Here is a 24,008-nt window from a genome sequence, read left to right on the forward strand (position 1 = left end):
AGTCGAGGGTCACTCGGGAGTCGTGCTGGACAAGTGTCGTGCAGTTCTGAAGATGGCCGGTCCCTCGAGGTCTCGTCACACCCACGGATCACAGCTGGGCTGATGATGTAGGTTGAGGTCAGAGGTGCCAGGGAAGCCGGTTCTCGTCGTGCTGGAGCAGTCTTGATCCGAAGGAGAGACTGGCAACAAACCGAGATGCTTGGTTGGTGCCTGCTGCTGCAGGGTGACTACTCCTTAGTCACAAGGGAGAATCTTGGGAAGAAGTCTTGAGTTCCTTTCGTGGAAAGTAGTTTCAGGATTCAAAGATGATCTGATTTGGAAGGGGGCCAGTTCCTACCTTTATCCTGCAAAAAGGGGCTGGCACGCGACTAAGTCCTGCCCTATGGGTGGGACCAGGAGGGGGGTGGTTACACCCCTCTCCTTTGGCGGGCTTTCCCCAGGCCAGGGGCTGGAGTGCCCCTGGAACTGGTTTCAGCCGGCCTATGCACAGTGAGCACCGGGGTGCCACTTGCAGTCACCTTCCGCTAAAGCCCTGCCTACCTAGGATACACAAAATCCTGTCTGGGACGGTGCTGGCACCGCCCCTGGCAGGAAACCCTTTGTCCTTGCCTCCTGGGCTGGGAGGACTCCCAGCAACAGGAGGGCAGACTTGTGTCTCGGTGGCAGCATCCATTTTGTGGAGCTAAGGCTCTGTCTGACTTTAACCGGGGTTACAGGTTACATACATGTCGTGTCCCTCTAGAAGGGTGGAATGCTAACCCCGTCGCCAGAATTGGCGAGGGGTTAGTATTCCAATTCGTATGACACCTTACTCGACATGTTTTGATAAAGCGATACCAAAGTTGGCATATAACCGCGAGGATTATAATGCACTTAAGAGTATATGGTATGCGATATCATGGAAACGGCTAAGGGATAGATCCCGAAAGCCGCAGACAGGCTCAGCTCATGCCAGAGCACCATCTCACACGATTCCAAGCACTCTGCCTTCAGGATTGTCAAGGCCTGCCATAGGAGTGACTGATAGGAATATATGTGTCCATTTTAGGGTTAGATATAGGAATACTATATCTAAAGCAAAGGGTGATTACACCACCTTGCCCCAGCTGTCGTGCAGCCAGTTGTGTCAGATTTGGATGGCCAGCCAGGGGTGGCATAATACATGCTGCAGCCCCTGGTAGGCCCTGGGTACACCTATGCCCTGGGTACCTAAGGTACACTGTACAGGGACTGATAAGGTGACTCAGTATCCAATTAGATATGTACCTAAGGTACATGGAATCCATTTTACAGAGAGAGCAGTAGGCCTGGGGCCCTGAATAGCAGGGTCCCAGGTCAACTAAATCAGAAAACCAGCAAAACACCAGGCAAAAAGTTGGGGGCAACCATAGTCCGGGATCTACCTTCCTACAGTTAGGTCTCGCCTACACAGCGAACATGCGCTGCATAGGAGACCTTTAGCCGTTGTTTGCTCTTTTTGGAAGCACATACTCGTGCTTCATGGCGGCATACACCTTGGGGGAGGCGCGCAGGGGCACGCCACAAGCATGAGTATGTGCTTTCAAAAAGAGCAAAAACAGCTGCTGCTTCGCACGCGCTTGTTTGGAAGCATTCCCAGGGCGTCTCATTTTCACTGACAGGCAAGCAGGGAATCCCCGAGAGAGACCGCCGTACTATCAGGCTACTGTTAATGCAGGCAAACAACGAACGCAAGGCCCAAGGAGTCTTCCGTGAATATTCACACACGCTTCATCTACCAGGCACGGCCCTGACTCCTACCCCTCCCTGTAGTGACATATTTTCATAATTGGAACAGGCTCCCGCTCGTCCGTTCACCGCGTGACAGCATCCCAGAGTGAGGCTACCACACTGACCTTTGGATCTTCTTTTTGAAGGTTTTTCCTTCTGTTTTGTTTGCTCTCCTTTACTTAATCTCCCTGACACTGCACACATTTCAAGCATCTCGTCAGCTGCATGTTTTGTTTTTGTTTGTCCCATTACATTCAAGTCCCACCCTTCCCCTCCCTGTGCCTAGGATGATGCACATCGCAAAGGAACGATGCTGCTGCTTAAGGAGCTGTTGTCACATTGGAAGCTTGGGGAAGCCACCATGCAGGTAAATAACAAAAACTACTCACTGCGGACTCTAGAACAAATGTCCCTCACTTTATATGATGGGAGCTTGCAGTGGCTTACAGAACATGCAGCATGTTGGTGAGACCTACTGACTGCGGGCACCTACTGCCTCACAATGGAAAGATTTCACTCTGGCTGCCATGCAGTGCTTGCTGTGTGAGTGGCAGTGGTTTAAGACTGAGCCATCCTGCAGGGCAGTTTCTTTTGAAAGCACATGAAAAAAAAAGATATATATATACCAAAGTGATGTCTGGATTAAAAAGGCGCGCTTTGGAGTGGTGCAGGGAGGGAAACTCATTCAACGGCTCAAGTGAACCATCTAACACCCACAACTGCAAATTGAAGTAACTTCTCTTCTCAGAAAGGCTTGACCCCCCCACCGAACAAGGAATAAGAAGCAATGTACTTAAAAGAGATGGCTTGTGAATTCTCACGTAGTAAATTTAACAAACCAATTATTTCAAATACGTTCCGATTTGAACAGAGACTGTAGATTTGATTAGGTATTACGCAAAATGTCAATGCTGTATGCACCAGCTGCAAGCAAAAGCAACACATTTTTTTGGCACTTCTACACAAGACTTTCAGGTTTGTTGCCCCGATTCATTCCATGGCCACTTTGAGTAGCTTGCTTAGTATCTAGGAGTCTATTTGAAGGCGTGCATGCACACTTTAAAGTCCTTTACAATAGCTTGTTTATTTATCTTACAGACGTTTAATTGTTTTAGGGAGTGCTGGACAGTCACGAGTGCTTGATTTTAGCTCGCTGTCTTATATGGTCATTCAAATCCCCTGACATTTCCTCTACCGGCCCCAAAAAATCATAAGCTGCGGTCAGCTGAGTGCAGAGAGCCATCCCACCATCTGCTTCTAGTAAGGGTGGGAGAGCTATATGTGTTTTTAGGCTGCGGGTCTGCCTGCTCCAGTGAGGATGGGGCGCAGCATCTCTCAGTCCGGCTCCAGGTGTCGCAGATACCATGACGTGCTACTCTAACACAGAGTATTTCTCTTTGTTTCACTCCTGCACCCAGGATGTATCTAGCTTCCAATGCCAACCCTATGTCATCTAGAGGGAACTAATATGATGACAGCCCATTCCATGCTCCAGAGCCCATGAAACTATCAGGCACGTACTGCACCCAGCATGAGTGGGCTCCTTCTGAAGCCCATCTCTTAATGCCTTTGTTTCTATCCTCTAGTCCTCTTGTCTTTCATTCTTCTCCACCTCATCCATTCTCCCACCACCTTATGTCCTTACTTCCACCAAGTATTCCTTCCAGTCGAATTGCTTCTCTCTCTTTCCCTTCCTTCACTTATTTTCGTCCTTTCCAACCTCACTGACCTAATCTCTTCCTTTCTCCTTTCCTCACTTGTCCCATCATGCCTCTATTGCTCTCGCACTCACTTCCTTGCTTACCTTTTTCCTCCTATTTTATTTAAAAGTAAAACAAGCATTGACATAGCCAATAGGTCTCGCCTTTGGGACCTTATAAGTGTTTAGCCATGCAACAGTTGATGTTGTTGCACGAAGGGTATTGTGTTGCATAACTAAATACTTATAAGGCCAAGGGCGAGACCTATCAGCTATGCCAATGCTTGTTTTCTGTGTGGCCATGCAGGTATCCCATGTGCAGTGTTCTGTGTGAACACGCAGGTATTCCATATGCAGTGTAGAAGTTTTCTGTGTGGCCACGCAGGCATCCCATGTGTAGTGTTCTGTGGAGCTACGCAGGTATCCCATGTGCAGTGTAGCAGTGTTCTGTGTAGACACGCAGGTATCCCATGTGCAGTGTTATGTGTGGACACGCAGGAATTCCATGTGCAGTGTAGCGGTGGCATCGGTGGCCATGCAGGTAGTCGAAATGCAACATAGCATTGCTGTGGGTATCCAGGCACATAGCCAACGCGCAATGTAGCAGTGCGTTGTGCGGACGTGCAGCTAGCCAGTGTGCAATGTAGTATTTCTCTGTATGTTTTTCTATGCAGGTAACCAATGAGGAGTTGAGCAGGGCTCTCTGGGTCTACACAGGTAGCCAATGTAAAAGGTAGGAGTGCACCATGTGGACAAGCAGAAAGGCCATGTGCTGAAGCAAGATATGCAGTGGGCAGGGTCAGCCTGGCGCAGAAAATAGGCCTGGGCACTAAAATAAAAGTGGCTCTCATTTGTGACTTAGATCGCTGAAAAAGTGGCCCAAGCTTGCAAATTGGGGCAGTTTTAAGCTGTAAAAACACGCTGTACACATGCTTTGCAAGTTATGGAACACTTGATGGATTTGAGCTTGCTTCAGGTAATGTTTGTTTTAATTTCAGGGAAGTCAACAGTATAAACTGGCCCAGTAGACCTTAAGCTGGCCTAGAAACAGCCAAAAAAACGGCCGACAAACTGAGCTGGCAGACCGCCCATCGAACATGCATAATTACCCTTTAGGCTAGACCGATTATGTATGTGGGGATATGGAGTAATGAAAATTCTATGTTCCGCAGGAGTGCAAATAGTATTAGAAGCGGCCAAGAAGTCGGTGCAGACATGGCTTGCTTGTTAAATAGGTTAAGATCCAAGGCATTCTGCAGTCCTGAACACTAATACTCAATCAGCGGTGGCGCTAAGCTGTTCGCTTAAGGGAGATCAGTATTGTATGTGTAGATGTGTGTGTGTGTGTGTGTGTCTATGTGTGACTTCGCACAGCTCCACGTTTGACTATCCTCACAGATGTGAGTGCAATACGTGGCTGTGTTGTGCTCGCCCACACTGGAGTCCCAGGTTTGAGAAGACAGCCTATAGTGGAGGCTACTTAACAAAGTAGCAGTGCTGTGACCAGCCATGTGGGAACTCCAAAGGCAGATATCTTCTCAGCTGCATTAAGGGCAGTATTTAAATTAAATATTTGTAGAGCACAGAGTCACGGAAAGGTTTCATGCAGCTAAGAGAGTACTGTAGAAAAAATATTTGCTGCAAGAGGTTAGCTCAAGAATACGTTTTCAGGGCTTCACTAACTGGAAGGAGATCCAGAAGAGATTCAAGATAAGAAAGAAGAGCATTCCACAGAGTAGGCACAAGAACAGAAAAGGTGCAACCTCCTACTCCTTGTAGAAGGAGATACCTCATCCAAAGAAGCATGGGCAGTGGTATGGTGGGGAGTAGAGCAGAGTTTCAATAAGAATAAGAGAGCAGCAGAGCCAAAAAGCAATCACAACAAGGCACAGTATCTGGATTTGAACACTAGCAGTAACAGGAAGCCAGAGAAGAAAACAGCAAAAGAGTGCTGAGAGAACCAGAGAGATGGTTCTGATTCCAAGGGAGACAGGCTTTCTTCACCACCGCCTCCAACGATCCTCGAAGAAGAATATAAGAAAAGCACTATGCGGCACCCATACACCACCATTTTGGACTGGAACTTGACATAACCATGAATTGTGAAATACTGCCCTCTCACTTCCAGCAAGAGAGTCAATGACTCAGACAGGATGCCCCCCTGAGCTAACAGCGCTCCAGCGGGTATAAGTACGACACCGTTTCAAATCAAAACTGAAAGAAAAACATCCCTGTCGCTAGAACTTTCAAACCGATAATAAAGCGTGTAGCGCGGAGGAGGTAAAGGGAAGAAAGCAATTACACGTCACTAAAAATCAAGTAAAGCCATTGGTAATACCATAATGTTGGATTCCACTGAAATACCAATCACAGAGTACAGAGGACCTGGATGAGAATTAACCGACAGAGACGGGCAAATCAATGGCTGGACTGGAGCCGAGATCTCATCAAGAACCAGGACAATACCTTGCAGGCAATTGGCTACCAGGTACACAATGATCAAGCAGCCCGTCTTGCAAGCAATTGTCCAAATTGTGCCTCAGCGATTGGGATTATGAGTATGCAGCACTCTGAACTGTTGTCTTGGAGCTGAAACAAAGGCTGATCATTGCTTTGGAATAACTGGAAGCCTTGACCTTTTCCTTTAGTTAGGACTCAGAGCTTGGACATAGAGTTTTGAAATGAACTATCCAATTTTGGTTAGTGCAGGTTCTGGGATCAATTTCTAGTTATAGACTGATGCAATTCCCAAAGAGAAGAACCACGCACTGTTATAAACTGGTGGCAACAACTCCCTAAGTGTGTAAGAATAACAGGAGGAAACCCATAAACCACGTTGGGATGGGTGTGTAGTGTAAGCAGGAACAATTCCCAACAGGTATTCTTTAAAAGGCAGTTTCAACAATGTATGCAATTTGCATTACATGAACAAACAACAAGGAGTCTCTAAGGTTTTTACGAAGGGGTATTATTCACCAATTCAGAAAAGAGGGGTCTTGGACATGATAATACAGTTAAACAGCACTGTACAGAACAAATCATGTGACAACCCGGTGGCACTTGGTGAATAGTGATATGTACAGTAGGTGATAGTGCAAGTGCTAAGGTGAACAGCGTGGTCGGCGCATAGTGACAAATTATAAAAAATATATACACAGTAATGGCTCCAGAGGATCAAGTAGTAATCACTTAAAACATGAATAGATGAGTTTTTTAGGAGTACAAAACATAATGTGCGCCATAAGGTTAGGCTGTGAAGTCGACGGCGTTTCGATCCCCGTGAGTCGGGATCATCATCAGGACAGGGTTGTCGATAAAGGCAGTGATCGTCACCCGAGTGGTGGCGTGTGGATGCAGTCGTTCAAGCAGTCATTTAGAGGTCCGCGGCTGATCGTGGGTTTTCAATTTCGGGTCAGCGGGGACGGGCGGCACTTAGCTCCTGCATACATTGCGAGACAAGCTACCCCCAGAGAGCCCTCATCGCCCTCAATCGGACGGATTTATACAGGTGCCGCCCGTCCCCGCTGATTGTTGAAATTGCCTTTTAAAGAATACCTGTTGGGAATTGTTCCTGCTTACACTACACACCCATCCCAACGTGGTTTATGGGTTTCCTCCTGTTATTCTTACACACTTAGGGAGTTGTTGCCACCAGTTTATAACAGTGCGTGGTTCTTCTCTTTGGGAATTGCATCAGTCTATAACTAGAAATTGATCCCAGAACCTGCACTAACCAAAATTGGATAGTTCATTTCAAAAATACCTGTTGGGAATTGTTCCTGCTTACACAACAACTCCCTAAGAGCATAGTACATGACATATATGGATCACGGAACCTCTGCAAGTTACACATTTTGAATCGCCATAACAAAGCAGTGGGATTTCATTTTCGAATGTTATGAACTGTTCACCATAAACAGTACTTTTTTGATACTTAAAGAATAAATAAAATGAAAAAAAGTGTAGACTTTCTTCAATGTTCATTATTTGGGAACTAAGTGAAGTGAAAGGCAGACTATCCAAGATGACAACAAACTAAATTATTCTAGGAGACCCGGCGAACAAGCACTGGAAAACCCAATAGGTCTGCCTGTCAGATTTGTGTTGGTTGTAGTGTGATGTGTCTGCATGCAATAACAGCAACTCACAGTTACGCACCCAAATGCCATTCAGGTGGAACACTATGTCAAGAACAGGATATTTAGCATACACAAGTAAATGTGCCACACCTCTCCAAAATGATTCCTAGGTATACTTCTATGGTAACACCTTTTAGCGACCATCTCACTTCTTGCCCTCAACTTTTTCAACCCACTCAAGCACTGAAATATAGCGTATGTGAACTGGCTTACAAAGACGTAAGCACTATTATCTCATTTGCTAAACTTGGCGTCATCTTCATATTTACTCCAAGTGAGACAAGTTGCTATTTTGTGTGCATATACTAAAACACATGTGTACTCACGGTGTGACTCCTATTGATCCTCCTCTTCTTCTCCAACTCCAACTCTCATTTGAGAAGTTGCTTTGCTTCCCATTGCAACTCTACTCCCCGAAGAGAGGTCTTGCACCAACTCCCACTGAAGCGGCACCTCCTTGTTGAGAGGCTGTGCACTGTTTGCATCTACTGCTCTAACTCCAGGTTGGAGGCCTTATATCAGCCACGCTCCAGAGCTGCTCCTAGACACACAACAATGGGCTCTGCCCATACATGAGCACTGTTCCTCAGAGACAGCTCGCTACAGTGCCCGCCTGTCCACCACGAAGCATGGATGGAAGGACTTTATTAAAACTCAAAAGAAGCAATTTTCCTGTACTATTCCTCAAAGCCAAGGCAGCACCATCCATCCCACCTATTCTCATAGTGTTTGTCTATTCACCATCCGCAGCATCTGCTATTTGTAAGCACTGAAAATAACAGGTCTTAACAGTACCCAAATCATAGGTACCAAACCATGCCACATGGCCCTGACATAGCAATGCGGGTGGCTGTCTTAGAAATTCCGTACTGACTCCACCGTTGTCGCAAAAGGACTGGACATTTGGCTGCACTCTCACTGGAAGGTTAATAGCTAATTGTAACTTAAGGATCATACACTTTAAATACCTACAACAACTATATTACACACCATTACAGCTACACAGATTCGGACTGCGAAAGTCCTCCCAATGCACGCATCCAGATGGACAATTGAGGCATTACCCCAACGTACCTCTTGCAGCTGCACCGACATCTGGCCCAGGTGGTCCTGCCGTCGCTCAACCTGCTGCCTTTCCAAGCGCATTTCCTTCTCCAGCTCCTGAAGCCTCCTTTCCACCCGCTCAGAAACCTAAAGAAGATAGAAAGATCAATAAACAACCGTGAAAAGGCTAAGTGAAGCAGTTAAAGCGAGCAACCCTTGAATCAATAAAGGGCAAAGGTGGGATTTTCTATCTGGATGACTTACTTTATGAGAAGATCAGGGAAACGTATCCTACTGGAGGCCCCAGCTGGAGAAGGCCTCTCACTAATCAATCTAGGTTCCTAAGTGCATAAGCTAAATTCAGTGCTTACTTTGTAAAAAAAAAATCAAATAAATAAGTGCAAGGGCCCTCGTAATATCTTTCAGAATAATATATTTTATTTATTTAATTTATTAAGAGGCCACTGCAGCTTGCACCACACATGGCCCCTGCTATGCTGCCAATGGTAGTAACAACACAACTACTAACCATCACACTCCTACAAGTGTGACAGTTCAGACCATTTCAGGCCCCCAAAGCTATAAGAATGGCTTGGGCTGCAGGTAATAGTCATTTTGAATGTATATTGAACTAATAATTAACTGTTGTAGTGGTCATCTCTAAATTATCCACACAGCGCTAACTTGTGGCAGACGGTCAAGCGTCAGTGTTGAGAACTCAGTGCAGGTGCCGAGCACCGGAAACCACTGGCTCAAATTAAGCACTGAAAGGAATATTGTAAATATCTGTAAACCAATAGTAGGGTCGTTCATCTGTCAAAAATACTAGAATCATCCAAAGGTGTCCAAGTGCAGTCACAGGTAACTGATAATGCTTGGGTATAGTAGACTCCTGCAAGGCTCTTGTAAACATCATGTGAGATGGGGAGGAGCCCAGCCTGTACTTCAGAAATACCAGCACACCTAGACGAGGCTCAGCCTTGAGTAAGTGGAGTACAAAGAACGCAGCAGTAAGACCAGGAAGTGATATTGAATCTCCCAGGTTTAACACAGTCAGTTTCACATTGTCAGACTGTGAGAAGAAACAGGCTGTCACAGGACTGTGCTGACCTGCCACGTTTAAATCCTCCTGGGTACTTCACTCTACAAATGCATGCAGTGAAAGCAAGTATGTAGCACCGAGAAGGAAAGACAGCGCAACAAGGAGGTAGGGGCAAGAGATGTGGGTTTGGGGGAAGTGTGGGGTGTAGCAGCAGCATTCAACGCTTTCTAAAATTCTCAGACTGGAATGAAGAGAAGAAATATTTTCAAGTAGACAAAGTAAAGGAAGGGGCTAAATCCCTCAGCGACAAGGAATTCCCCAGACAGGAACACAGCATGACACATGAATAGGAAAAGAGCACTTGAAACCATAGCAGCAGGTGGCTACATACTCCCATTGGGTGGGAAAGTAGCAGGCTGACAGCATTCTGGTTCCGCATTTGCAGAAGCAGATAATGATCACAAAGCAAAACCGAAAAATGAATTTAAGTGAAGGACATTAATAAAGCGCACTTCTTGCCAAAAAAACTCTACGCGCTGGCCATCAGTCTTAAAGGTGGCAGCTACTAAGGGGAGGAACATTACGCAAACTGTGTGTTTTTTGAGACACGTTTTCAATCTACTGGTTAATGGGTCCAGGTATAAGACTTCCAGGTGATGCCTACCAGGTAAAACAGTCTTTTTCCACCTACAGCGGAGACGCGTGAACAAGCTTGATGGAGCCTGCCAGACCCAGTTCCTCTTATTAGCTTCAGGAAATAGTACATTCTTCCAGAGGTAAAGTGTGGTGGTGGATAGGTAACAGGGATTTAACAGGACAAGATCTCCACCCTTAATTTATGAATTTTCTTCCCTCAGCCAGAACCTTCTCACCATCGTGCAAGCCTTGGAATTATGTACTTCATGTAATTAAAGTTGGAATATTCTGTCCCAGCTCAGGTAGACAGGACTGTTTGACTTACATCGAGTCCCTAATATGATCTAAATGGTCCCAAGCTAATAGGCAATATATCATTTTAGAAGTTCACTCATTCCTGCTGTGGGCTGTATTTGGCAGGGACATCAGGACCCAGATTACATTTCCTAGAAAGGTAGTAGAATGTTTGAGGCAAACGGGTTCCACTGTGGCATAGCTAGGGTAAAGGGCACTGGGCTGGTTACACATGAACACATGTGTGGGCTGCACATGTGAGACTATCATTGTTCGCAGCCCAGTAACTGAGCACAGCTATCCTGACACAGACAGGACTCTCATGATGGATGCTGACCTGTGGAGGGCCTTATAATACGAGTGGACATTCATAGTTTAGCTCGGTAGGGCTTACTGGGAAATTTGTAGGGCTATCAATATATTATGCATATAGGCAAAATCTGCCCTAAAGTGCCGTTTTGCTCCACGTAGGCCTATATATTCCAGCAAGGTGTTACACTGGGGTAAATCATGCAAGTCAAATTTTTTATTTGCTGTTTCTAACATACTGAGTCTACACCTTATGAGACTTCAGAAATTGTCATATTTCTCTGGCTCAGCTCATAATCAGATTTCAAGCAATTGTGACCTTCACCCCCCACACCACCCACATCCCCCCTTTACTGTGCCCTGGTAATTTTCTGCCACCCAGCAGAGGTATAAAAGCCCTCCCCACCCAAAAGGAAAAATTATCAGTAATGGACCCAGTTCTTGGGAGAGTTAAGAGGCAAGGGGGAAATCTGCATCTTATAATTAGCTTGTCACACTGCACTCAGGCTGGACAACCCAGACCCAAAAGAACAAAGGGGGATTGCCAAACCTCTGAAGACAACACAGAAGGGGCTCATCTTTTAGGTTTTGGTGGGAAGGGCCCAAGTAGTTATATCAGCCGGGGTGGAATGGAGGCTCTCACAGGAGCTCTTTCCAGAGAAAACTTCAAGTCACTATTATGGACTGTCCCAGAAAGCTATGCAGGAGGGTTGGGGAGAGGTGGAGGGATGATGTGGTATCCTAGGATTGGTCAGGGGTGCCTAGAACTTTCCAAACCCACCTAAAAACACTGCACAAGGAAGAGGCAGTTGCGGATACCTAGGACCAGGGAAGGGGCGACGGTGGAACGTATGCCCAGCTGGAAGGAGAAGCGAACCGATGCCCTGCAAGGATGGACTAAGGACATTGACTTCAGGTGAGTACACAGGACTATGATGGGTCTCTCCAGGGCCAGTGGCACTGTCCACCTTATGCAATCTAATGACCATTTGGGGAAAAGACCTGGACTCCACAGCCCCACCACAGGTTCTCTGCAAGACAGGCAGGAGTCTCTGGGACCTAGAGAGTGCAGCATGGAGGGTGTTCTGTTGGTTGATAGTGGAGGGGATGTGCTAGTTGCCTCCACCAGCAGGAGAGGGGCAAAGGGAGCCTGGCATTGGAGAAGGCTGGTACAGGGAGCCTGAAAATCCAACTCCTCACAGAATGTGCCCCTTTAAAGGACAGACGGACCATGGCTAGGCCTGGTCACCAGGAGCAAAATGAGCCAATTACTAACAAAACTGGCCCAATAGGGCCAGAGATATGTCTCATGAAAGATTGTGCGTTTAAAATAGAAAGGAAGAAAAACGAGTGTATGATGCTCCGCCATACTTGAAAAATTGCCCCCGGGGTGGGCCAGGGCCGAAGTCGGCAAATCTTTATCTTAATTAATTTCATTATATGGAGAGAGGGGCGTGAATGGGGTCCCCATCCCTGCACCTCTTAAGGCCCCAGGGGCCTCATCCCCCCCGGGCCCAACATAAGTATTTCTCGCTCAGGGACCTCATCCCTTAGGTCAGAGAAGATCAGCAGCTGGAGCATGGCCCACTCTCTTTCTTAATTTCTATTTTGTAAAAATGTACCAGACATCTCCCAGGCAACTACATCCCCGACCCTGGAGATTTATTATTGATTTAAGCATTCCATGGAGCTGTAGCTTTTGCTCTTGGCTCTGGACTGTGACCAGAGTGGTTGGTGCTATGGCTACATTCTGTGGCCTGAAACAGGTAAAGAAAGACTCAATACAATACTAATCACTAAAATTAATGTATTTGAAGGTTATTGATTCCATTGGTTTAATGGTGATACAATGGGGAATCCTAGTGTGGTTATTCTAATTATTGTGGTAACTCTTTGACAAAGCCAATAGGCATGCCTTATTTAAACCGGCATGCCTTGATATTGTGATGCTGCATATGGTATAGGTGTGTGGGGCAATGGGTATTGTGAATATGGGGTTCAGGGCCCACTAGGGCTAGAATATTGTATTAGGGTGACACCAATTATACTTCCATCTATCTGAATGTATATATTTGCAATTTAATGTGTATTATTTAGTTGTGTGTGTGTGTGTGTGTGTGTGTGTGTGTGTGTGTGTGTGTAATAAATGTATTTTTCTTTTTTAAAAGAAAAAGCACTGACTTTTTTGTCAAATCTGTTTATTGGCTGCACAGTTGACAAATTACAACAAATATAAGGGGAGCTCTCTGCATAGTGTAGTTTTGAATAATGTGGTTTCAAACTAAGTATCGAGCAGTATCCTGTCAAAGCCCTCATTAAAGTTACTTAAGGGAGTTTAGGATACACTGTGTAGCCTTCAATCAGTTGAACAAACTGGGGATAGGAATAAAAACTGGGGAATAAGGAGTGAGAAATGACAAAAAAGGGTAATAGTACATCGTTTTGAGTGCTATGTGATTCCTAGGTAACAGATTACAATATTTGGAGCCAGTGCTCACACGTCCTCGGCACGTAACAGAGGCCAGCTATCAGGCTAGCGAGCATGTGTAGTGCTACTCAAGGATGTTGTGTTTGTGGCTCTGGTACCTGCTAGGCATGCCACGGAGGGGCTATAAAGAGGCCATTAGATGTTTTTTGTGCAGATTTATACAGCGCGAACTTGACCCAAAGGTATTGGAGTGCTTTTACATGAGCACCAGTTACGTTACACAAGGTCACATTAATTTTTTTTTGGTAAACCCCAGGAGATTAAATGATTTGCCCAGAATCACAAGATGTGGAGTCGACCCCGAGGCTCGAACCTTGGTCTCCCAGCTCCAAAGTCGGCAGCTCTAGCCGCGAGACCACATCCTCTCCAATTATTATTATTATAGGTGGGGTGTGTGGTGGGGTTGTCGCGTGTGCGGGAGTGTCGGCAAGAGCGGAATATGTGTCGGGCCACAGGGAGGGTGGCAAGCTATAGTGTGGGTGGAGTGCTGGCATACACATCCAGTCGGCATGTATTTGTGTATCATGAAGAAAAAGCACTGACTTAATAATTTATTGAGTGTTGTTGTTGCGTGCCATCGAATTGAGAATACTAGCCCACACCACCTCCCATGAGTAGGCCTTGGACTGCTCTGCTTCGCTACCCTGACCGAGTCAAGTTCCCAGTAAAAAAGACAATTGCAGACTTATTACTTACTCAGGACTCCCATCCTTTGCAATTCATAACCAACATGGTACAAAGTTTAAACGGCTCCGGGACAAAACTAGCTACAGACCTGCTCAAAGTGTGTGTGAGTGGGCCTGTGTGTGAATTTTTGAGTGTGTGTGTCTTTTGAACCCAGGAGGGTCCGATGACAATCTCCAGAATAGACTATGGTTTAAAACCCAGAAGAGAAAGATACAACTAGGTTACACCTAAAGGAAGGAACATGGTGACCAAGACTGTAAACTTCTTAAAGTAGCTGTACCTCTTAAAAATCTTAAAACGATGTGGAGGAAATTTTACAAAATGAACCACTGGGAAGCTGGCTCAAGGGCAACAAACCCCAACAAACTTGTAAGGGCCAGGGCGATATGGGCAGGTGCCTGGCAGAGAAAAAATTAATATTACTCGTTCTCTACGCAGACAAGCCCATGGGGAGGTTTGTACATGTCCCTGAACAATACAGCACACTGCTTCAAGAAAGGCTGCTGGAGAACTGCGGCCCAGACCACAGTCACTGTTCACCCATGAGTCGCTGTACATACACACTTTGGTCATGATTACCATCTATACATAGTAATAGTAATAGTAGTAGTAGTAGTAGTAGTAGTAGCCCTAGCAGCAGCAGAGCTCCCATCAGAAAAATATTACAAATATTAATATAAATTAGATATAAATCTAGGGACTGATGATGGTGTGATTCACACCTAGCATTATCCAAAGAAATAGCAGATGAATCAGGATTCCTTAAAGGGCGTAAAGCCAGACACGCAAGATGCACAGGCGGAAGTCTCTCCTCTTGGCTTTATTGATGAGACCAAACTGACTGGGAAGGATGGAACAGCTGTCACTTTTGCAGCGTACAGGCAAAAACAAGCCTGTGTGTGGAGCTCAGACGGTGTCTGGTGGCCCACAGCCAAAGTACCAATTCAGCATCTCTAAGATGAATGGGCTGGTCTTATTTTTATGAAAAATCGGACTTTCTACTTCAAAATCTCTGAAACTGCTAGTAAAACCCGAAAATAGAGGTGGTTTCCAAGCTATAGCGCTAAACCATACTGCTCTGCAAATGAGGAGTCTGCCACGAACCCCAAGCGTTAGGTTCCAGCCAAACTACGATCACGGCCTCATAACTTCGAAACAATGGGTGCTTTTCACACTCGAGGAGCACCCCGACTGTTCACATCTGCCATCTCACGCGGAAAGAATACAGATTTCTGGTGGTATATACAATGCAGGTGTAAAGTCTACGTGTTGATGTAAAATATGACATGGCCAGCTTAAACTGGCACTGTCGAAATTTCAGCCCCCCTCTCCTTTTTGCATATGATCTCCTAATACCTAATGCCCCTGATTTTTTACAAACTGACAGTTGCCAGAAGATGATCTTTTAAGAGACAAATTGTTATGTGAAGCTGATGTTTATGTACTTTAAGAAGTTATAGGTACATTACATTAACACACTATTTTCTCTATAGTCTTTAATGTAAAGTTTTCGTTTGTTTGAGTTGGGTCATTTTTTTCTATCTTTTGGAAACCATATTTAAGAAAGCTTGATTGCAATTGTCTTTCAAAATCAAATCAATATTATTTTGATCCGTTGTCGCAGGCCCCTAAAAGGAGTGGGACCCATAGGCCCTATTTGGTAATCCGGAACTGCATGGCACCTATTCGACCACCAGTATACACGTATCTATGCACCTGAAGCCACTAGACTTGCGCCCCGTTCATAAAGCATTAGGGGAGAGTCCACAGCCGACCGGTTTTGCACCCGGTATAAAATTCCTAGTATATAACTTTTCTGGGCGCCGCTTTGTCTTCTACTGTTCTGAGACCGTACAGACGCGAGGAGAATGCGATTCAGAAGGATTTATAGAGGACAGTGACTGCCTTCGTAACGGAAATTATTGCACGGAATTCACTGGTTGTACTTTCGTCGGAAAATTAAAGATCGTGTCTCAGGCTGCGTCGTTCACCTACTAAGACTAAAATAAATTCGGTTTGTATTTGGTGATAAGGCGCCATCTACTGGGAAATGTGAATTTCTGCAAGCATTGCGTTTAGAAAAAACAAAGTCCGGAAATGAAGAAATTGTCAAGATTGTATTGGATTTTAGTGTATTTTTTTTTAGACGGATAAAAAAGGAGACCCACAAATAAACCTTTTCGTTTAATTATTTAGCAAATTGAAATAAAAACCTTTCACAAAACATAACATATAATTTGAATAGGCTTTGTGAGGGACCTTTACCTCGGACTAGATGGCGTTGTTGTCTACATCAAGGTTTTTTGTGTGTTTTTTTCAACAAGGGGCCCAGAAGCTGCAAAGTTTGCTCCCTTCCTATGTGTTTTTACGAACATTGCCACTTTTCTTCGCATTTTTTTATACTTTAATTCACTGGTAAAAAAAATGGTCGCCACGAGTCATATGCTCACGAATCAACAGCCATCTTGTATGGATGTTCTTTAATCGAAACACACTACAAAACTGCTGGCCAAGCACACACTAGTGACCAGTAAAAAACATTGGCAAAGCCAATAAGTCAGCCTTTTTGATCAAAGACCTATTAACTCTGCCAACGCTGGTTATGAATCTTCTGAGTGGCATGAGGAACAACTTCTAGTTAGATCTGTGGTGCAGAACCTTTAGGCTTCACATGAAGGAGAAACTAAATGAGGCGTGCATAAGTTTTTCCATGATATATCCTGCTTAGCTACTTGATGCAGGGGGACTTGTTTGGCGATTAAAGGACTGGCCTTCATCTGCAGCCAGGAAACCCTCACTTAAAAAGATATATTGCATTCTCCTGGGTACAGCGCCTATGATTGCTGTGCTAATTCGTTTGGACATGTGGTGTTACTTATTCAACGCCCCTGAGGCTTTGTGTTTTAATAGTCCATTAGCAGCATAAAAAGATCCCTGTATAAACGTTCTTTTTTGCCACCATCTTTTGGTTCGAGCTTACTTCAAAATCCTGGGGCTTAGGCACAGGAACAGCAACTGTGACACCCGCCCACCAAGGCAGATATCAACTTCCATTTAGGAGATGACCGACCGAGCCTAGAGGGACTGTTGCTGCTAACTTGTACTGATGATCTTGTGGCTTTTGGAACAAAAGAAACACCAGATCACGAGCCCCGACAACAATTAACACATGAATCTTAAGAAACAGTAATCAAAAACAGGACTGCCAGTGCGAACGACAACCAGCAGTACGCAGTTACTAGCACAAACGTGTCCTACTCTGTTCTTCAACCAAAAAGCTACATCAAAAAGCCCAACAGCCTTAGAGTTAGGCGCTGCAGGGGGAGCCGGAATCACCAGGGAAGGAATTCTCCATTCCTGCAATTAAATCTTTCACTTTATCATCCAATTGCTAATTAGTCGGTCCAGAATAGGGTATACTGTACAAAGTAGTTTTAACAGCTAAACGTCTGCATTCGTCTCCCTAATCTATGTGAAATAACTGGCCCTTTTTCGTTCTGTACAAAACCTAAAAGGGAAATCCATTGGTCAAATAAGCGTGCATCCAACATAAAAGTAGAGCTCATGTGTGTAAGTCAACAGCATTGTCCAATACATCAGAATCCACTGAAAGGAGGCAGGTACGAAGGGGGAGGCGAATGTTTTTCAGCCTAGAAGATGACGGATGCAATGATGCATACAGTTCACTAGTGATATCGCAGTACGTCATGCCTTGCAGCCAGCCATCAGCTGTGGGTGTTCTGCTGCTGCCCCACAGGAGAGCTATTTGGCTAGTAGTAAAGCCATAGCGGTAAATCGTCGGCGTCCTGGACTCAGTGGCTTGACATATCACAGAAGTGCCATGAGTGGATTCGGATCAAAAGTTTGCTCCAACATAGTAGATTAAAGCAAATATAGCACCCTCAGGATGCATGAGCCATGGGGCCGGCGTAGAGAAGCATAGTAAGGACACAAAAACCTCAGGATATTCCCAGTTTGGTTAGTTCATTTGACCGTATTTGCCACCCGAAATGGATCCTGGTAACTCTGAACAATTTGCCTCTAAAATTGTGGTGGAGGCCCGACCCCATTGAGAACAAATACTCCCTAAAATCATGTCAGGACTTATTATATAGTGCTTCTTACCTAATGTTACTAAGTGGCGCGTGACAACCTTGGTGCAAAGTATTATCCCTCTTACCGTTAAAGGTGTAATTTTTAGACAATTATAGAGTGAGAGCATTAAGGGATTGCAGACGCACATTTTTAGCATGCAGCCCCACTGTAGGGATTATGTTGTTTTTTTTAAGAATCAAACGTATTAACTTGGTAGCACCTATGAACAAGAACAGCATAAAAGAGTAGGACTCCTGGATAGAAAGGCCAATACATTTTGGCCCTTGATGTCCACGTGGGACAGTTTCGGGTAAAAATGTAAACGGGCAATTTTAGAGAAGACGCACTACTGATTTAAATTCCATGTGTAATATCAAAGGTTTTATATCTCCCTCAGAGGTTATTGGACCACCACTGGAGAATGTCCTTCCTCCTTGTAGTTTGAGCAAAAAGGGGGTTCACTAATCTTCCAGCATCCCAATTCATCAAATGTAGCCTGTGTAAGCCCAGCACTGGTTCAATGGCATGTAGCCTGTGTGTGTGCGCGGTCCAGGTATTTCTAAGGATGTATACCCTTTCTTGGCAGAGGCTACTATTTTTCTGATCATCATAAAGGCCCCCACCTTTTGTGCTCCCACTTGTTACACAATGTTATGCTTTGAGGCCCACTCTAAACTCTGTGCTGGGAGATACATTCTGTGGAGTGGTGGGTGTGTGTTGTACGACTGAGGGGGTCTTAGCAGGATTCAGTGGGGAGTATTAGAACAGCAGCCTGCTGGCCCAGTTCTTAAATACAAAAAGGTTGCCCTGAATAAGGGTCCTTCACACATCGAATTAAATTGAGCTAAGGCAAGCATTCAATTACAAGAGCATGGTCTTTCTCTGATTAGCACATTGGAACTGTAGCAAAGTTAGGGGTTCAAGGAGTTATTAAGATAATGTATGCCCAGGACACTGCACCTGTATTTTATGCCCCTCTTGGCTGATGAACTCTTTTTCACCCAGTTAATGTTCGCCAGGGTTGATTAGGTCTCATGTTCTTGTTAACCTCATCCCCGCGGCGCGAATTCCGCCGCAGTGCTGAGATTCCAATCGCGGGCTTGGTCATGACGGCTCCCGGCCGTCATCAGCACACACCCACCGTGACTCATGACGGCCGGGAGCCGTCATGAGCATGGAAGAGGTTAACATGTATGTTAATGAAATACATGTTTTCTACAGGAAGCCGCCCAACAAGACGTTCCTAAAAGGGGACTAGACACCTATGTGAGTATCTTGGTGCATGAAGCAATGATGCCGATCAGGACACACAATGCAACGAGAGATTGCATTGTGATGACGATGGCGAAGAGATGGCGGCACAGCATTTAGGAATCAATAACAAAGCTAATAGTGGAAGGAGAAAGGAAACTTTATATTTTTCAACAGGTCAGCCCAACTCTGCATGGGCAAAAGCAGGATTGTTTGAGATGAAGACTTACCATTCAGGACGTTGATGGAAACAAAGTACCTTGTCGCTCCTATATACAGAAGTCATTCTATTCTTCGCATCTTTATTGTATCGGGTTCAGCCCAGCGAAAATAGTAAAATGGGATTTTCTGAAAATTGAGGAACAACTCTCTGGTCGTGTTCAGATGAGCTGTGGGCTAATACTGCAGCTAGTTTCCAGGTCCAAAAATATTTTCAACACAAAACTTCCCTTTGGTGAGAATATTATTTCAAATCTGTTTTCTCACAGTTTCGTATGAGAAAAGTGAGGTTTCGGCCCGTTTTAGTCCAAATAACCCATTAAACTAAAAAAGGATCCTGGAGAAATAGATTGAAATTAAAATCATGCTGTTGTATTTGAGGTTTTAATACACTTTAGACTGTAATCAGCTTTATTTTGCTTTGCCTTTGTAGGACAATTGAGACAGACTTCTTATTGCCCTTGCTGCAAGACAAATGACAAATGGGTTCAGACTTTTACAGAAGCCATATGCGGCCTTCCCTCAATGGAGGATCATGGATGCTTTCTCTATCTCTACGAGAGCCATGACGTGTTCCACTGATTGTGCAGCTGGAGTTAGAATTCAGTGAAAATGCTAGTTGGATGCGCAGTGTTGTCTCAAGACTTGTTTTCATAAATGAAGGATATAGACATGGCTAAACATGGCTAGGATAATAGAAGTTACTGCGCCCCCATTTATGGAATACATATTGTGCATGCACTCTTCGGGACTCATATTACAAATCTAAAGTTACTTATCGATCAGGTCAATCTCAGACTTTCCCTGCAATATCCTTTAAAAATCACTACGGTACAGGGCTTAGTTTGAGCCGGTGATTGCAGGTGGAGCCCACCAGCACTCATTTTTGGGGACCAGCACTAATTTGTCCGCATCAGACATTTCCCAAGAGAGGAGAAAACGAAGCAGAATGAATGAGGAAGAGAAAGACGGAAAACACATCACAAAGGGGGTTAGCAGGAACCTGCAAGAGTGAGATATAGGGGCACATGGTGCCTGGTAGCGGATTAAACAGGCAACATGTGCAGGTACATCTTAAGGATTTTGGGGGCCCATGGTCAAGCATATTTCGGGGGCCCCTGTTAGGAACAGTTTAGAATTTATGATCCAATATCAGCTCTTACATGTCCGTTCTTGATCGGGTCACTGACAGTGCACAGGCACACTTGTCCAAATTATAATTATGTTTACATGTAAGATTCAGGAATAATGATGTGTGTTTCTAATATTGTAACACAGAAGCTGCTCACTAATATTATTGCTTATAATCTCTGTCACACTCTCCCATTTCTCATATGTGAGGTTTTGATTTGATCTTAAAGAAACTTTTTTAAGGCTGTTGCATTTAACATAAACACATTTCTCTACAAAATGTCTGTAATAGACGCTTACCTATCACCCACATTGAAAATAAAGCAAAGGAAAACGGTATTTAAAACAATCTGTGTAAGAATGATTCCAGGTCAACAGGACAAGACTGCAGAACAGAGCGGACTCTAAAAGGGAGTCCCCCTAAAAATCTGAGGCCCTGGGTCAGAGCCCACTTTTCCCCTGCCTAAAAACGTCTCTGATCATGTGGATCTAAGACTATGCGGCCTTGGTATTAGGTGCACAGCAATTATTTGCACCAGCAGCGGGGTTCTGACTAGACCTTTGGGCCCCGGCACTCATTATTTTACAAATTAAGCACTGCTAAGGAACCAAGCAAATGAGAGGAATGGAAAGTCAGTTCCGGTATAGAATTCTGTGATTTATGGAATATACCAGTCAGAAGATTAGGAAGGGATAAGTTCAAGTGGCTACCTAAAGTAATGTCATTTGAAAGTGTAAGTGGTGCAGTGGAAACCGGTGCTCATATGTTAACCAAAGAACGTATGTTGTGATTAAAGTGAAGATCATGTAAAATATTTATTAAAATGAGCGGAGATTATACAGCATAGGTAATGCACAGTGGATTTATGTTACTTATTAGGAACATGACTAATATATTGTAAGTGACTAACTTTGTTGATGTTGAAAATCATAAATGAAGGTTAAAAAAAAAGGATCCAAACAACACCGATGGGCAGTTTCAAAAGCAAATGAACACAATTATAAAAATAATAATAATAATAATAAATAATAGGTCCACCCTTAATCAGATCTAGAGAAAGACTGAAATGACAGCAGTAAAGTGAGGCCTAGTACTTACCAACACCTGCGCTGACTTCTGTAATGAACTATAGATTTGTTTCCCAGTTTTTGTGCAATATTTGTTGGTTAATTATTTGTTGTTCTATAATGTTCCACAGGGCTGAGAAATGTCAGCATGGAGGCACGGTACACAAACTAGTAGTGCAGCAAATGAACACACATTGCAACTCTTACCGATTCTTGCCGTTGGGGGTCACTGAGCCGCTCGGATAAATGATCCAAGGTCTTTTTGGTTTCAACTTCGACCCTGTAGAAAGACAGGTCAAAACACTTAAAGGGGTCCGATAATCTTGTCTTTCGGACTGACAACTATAGTGACAGTTGGAAATGTAGATTACGTAGGTGATACATATATGCACACATACATATATATATATATATATACGTACATTTTGGCCGTGACGTTTAATTCATAAAAATTCTCAAAATTCTTTTACATTGTGGAGAATGTGGCCACTTGGCCGTGATAACATGACAAGGTATTATGTAAAATCTTGAAGATCCTGTTTGCAAAAATTTTTGAATAGGATTTCCACTCTACACTGTACAGTGCATAACTATAATTTATATTACAATGATTGAATCTAATTTAATTTAAATTTTATGAATTTGCATATGTATACGGCGAACATGTTAAAAACAGTACTTAACCCAGGTTTTGTTAACTTTGGTAAAGTCTGTCTTCTACCTTCATGGTAGTTCTTATCATTTGTAGTTCTTGTAAATAGAGCAGTCCTACCTCTATTTCTTGGTAATTATGTGAAACACTTTGTGCATAAAATGGTGAACACATTTGATTTTGGTTGGCTTTGGAAGAAGACCGTTTGGTCGAAACGCGTCGCCATTAAACATCTTTAAAAACACAGACCCTGGAGTGCGAGTCTTCTTGTGTGACTGCAGCGCGGATGTTAGCTGTCAGCCCTTTCGAAAATATTTCCGGGGATTTTCGGCACCCGGGACTTGCACCTATCTCGTCAGGACGTGAGCGAGTGGAGCCGGAAAGCCTTTCGGACATGTACATACATATATACACATTTACATACATATATGATTTTCTTGGATGACGAGGAGCAAAAGGTGGAATTTAATGGTATTGCATCATGATGTAAGAAAAGCAGCCTCTGACCTCATGAGCGACCAGCGAGAGAACGGCATTGCACAACTCAGTCCAGCCGCATAGGCCGTATACACATCTGGCATTGTACAACTGATCATCAGCAAGAAGTAGGGAGCTCATGTGCCAAGCGTACCTTTGTCTTCTGGAAAACTCCCTGTTGAGGTCATCACCCAGCCGCAGCTGTTCGCTGCTGAGGTCTCGGAGTGACTGGTGCAAAGAATGAACCTGGGTAAAAACAGAGACAGTAGGGCAGTCATTTACCACAGCACCAAACGAAGAGGTTTTACTGATCATGAACACCAGTCTCCATCGAAGTAAATTGCGCGGGCATGCATTTTTTGAATTCCCTCTTCAAGACCCAAACACTTTATCCTGGTTGTAAAAGCCTCGCAATCCTCTCCAAATCCTTCGTTCTGTCTTCCCACTAAAAGTAAAAGCACTCACAACAAAAAGCTGGGTACTTGGTCATAAGCACTTGGCTCTGTGAACCTCTACTAGCATCATGTGTTTGAATATGTTCAACCAAAGAGGTTGAAAGAAAGCTGAAAGAAAAGCAGCGTAGATCCTCAACGTACAAAAAAGCTCTATCAGAACTATAAAAGACACCACTACAGCACGCACGCAACTGAAGCCAAAAACCCTTGTGAAGAACTCCCTAAAATACTTTCAGACGTCTGCAATCCAGAGTGCAAAAACTCACAAACACAACAATCTCAAGACTTCTGTGACAATACGTCTAATGAACTGATCTCAAATATTATAAAGATTGAAGAGTACCTAATGGAGAATGCAGACAACACCACACGACCTAACCACTATAGGAAGAGACAACAATAATCATCTATTGGTGCATACTTTCAATACCCTGTAACAAAAAGATTTCCTTGATATTGTCATTGCAGCCAGCCCACTAGGATAACCTACAGACCCAGCACTGCCAATGATTTTTAAAGATATTCTCTGCAAACCCCATGCACAGAAAGTAGCCACATGCCTACTCATCAAGT

The 24,008-nt window shown here is 44.3% G+C and overlaps 1 protein-coding gene across 2 annotated transcripts in view; it reads right to left on the reverse strand.

The window, feature by feature from the left end:
• The window catches only part of CEP128 (centrosomal protein 128), a 704,507-nt gene that overhangs the window by 599,925 nt on the left and 80,574 nt on the right, over positions 1–24,008 (reverse strand). For both annotated transcript variants that reach the window (XM_078659994.1, XM_078659995.1), the window contains exons 6-8: positions 23,135–23,226; positions 22,059–22,131; positions 8,662–8,778 (exon numbers count right to left, since the gene is read on the reverse strand). In XM_078659994.1, coding sequence (XP_078516120.1) covers positions 8,662–8,778; positions 22,059–22,131; positions 23,135–23,226 — 282 coding nt within the window. The remainder of the gene's footprint in view (positions 1–8,661; positions 8,779–22,058; positions 22,132–23,134; positions 23,227–24,008) is intronic.

This window comes from Lissotriton helveticus, chromosome 9, assembly GCF_964261635.1.
Source record: "Lissotriton helveticus chromosome 9, aLisHel1.1, whole genome shotgun sequence".
Lineage (NCBI taxonomy): Eukaryota > Metazoa > Chordata > Amphibia > Caudata > Salamandridae > Lissotriton > Lissotriton helveticus.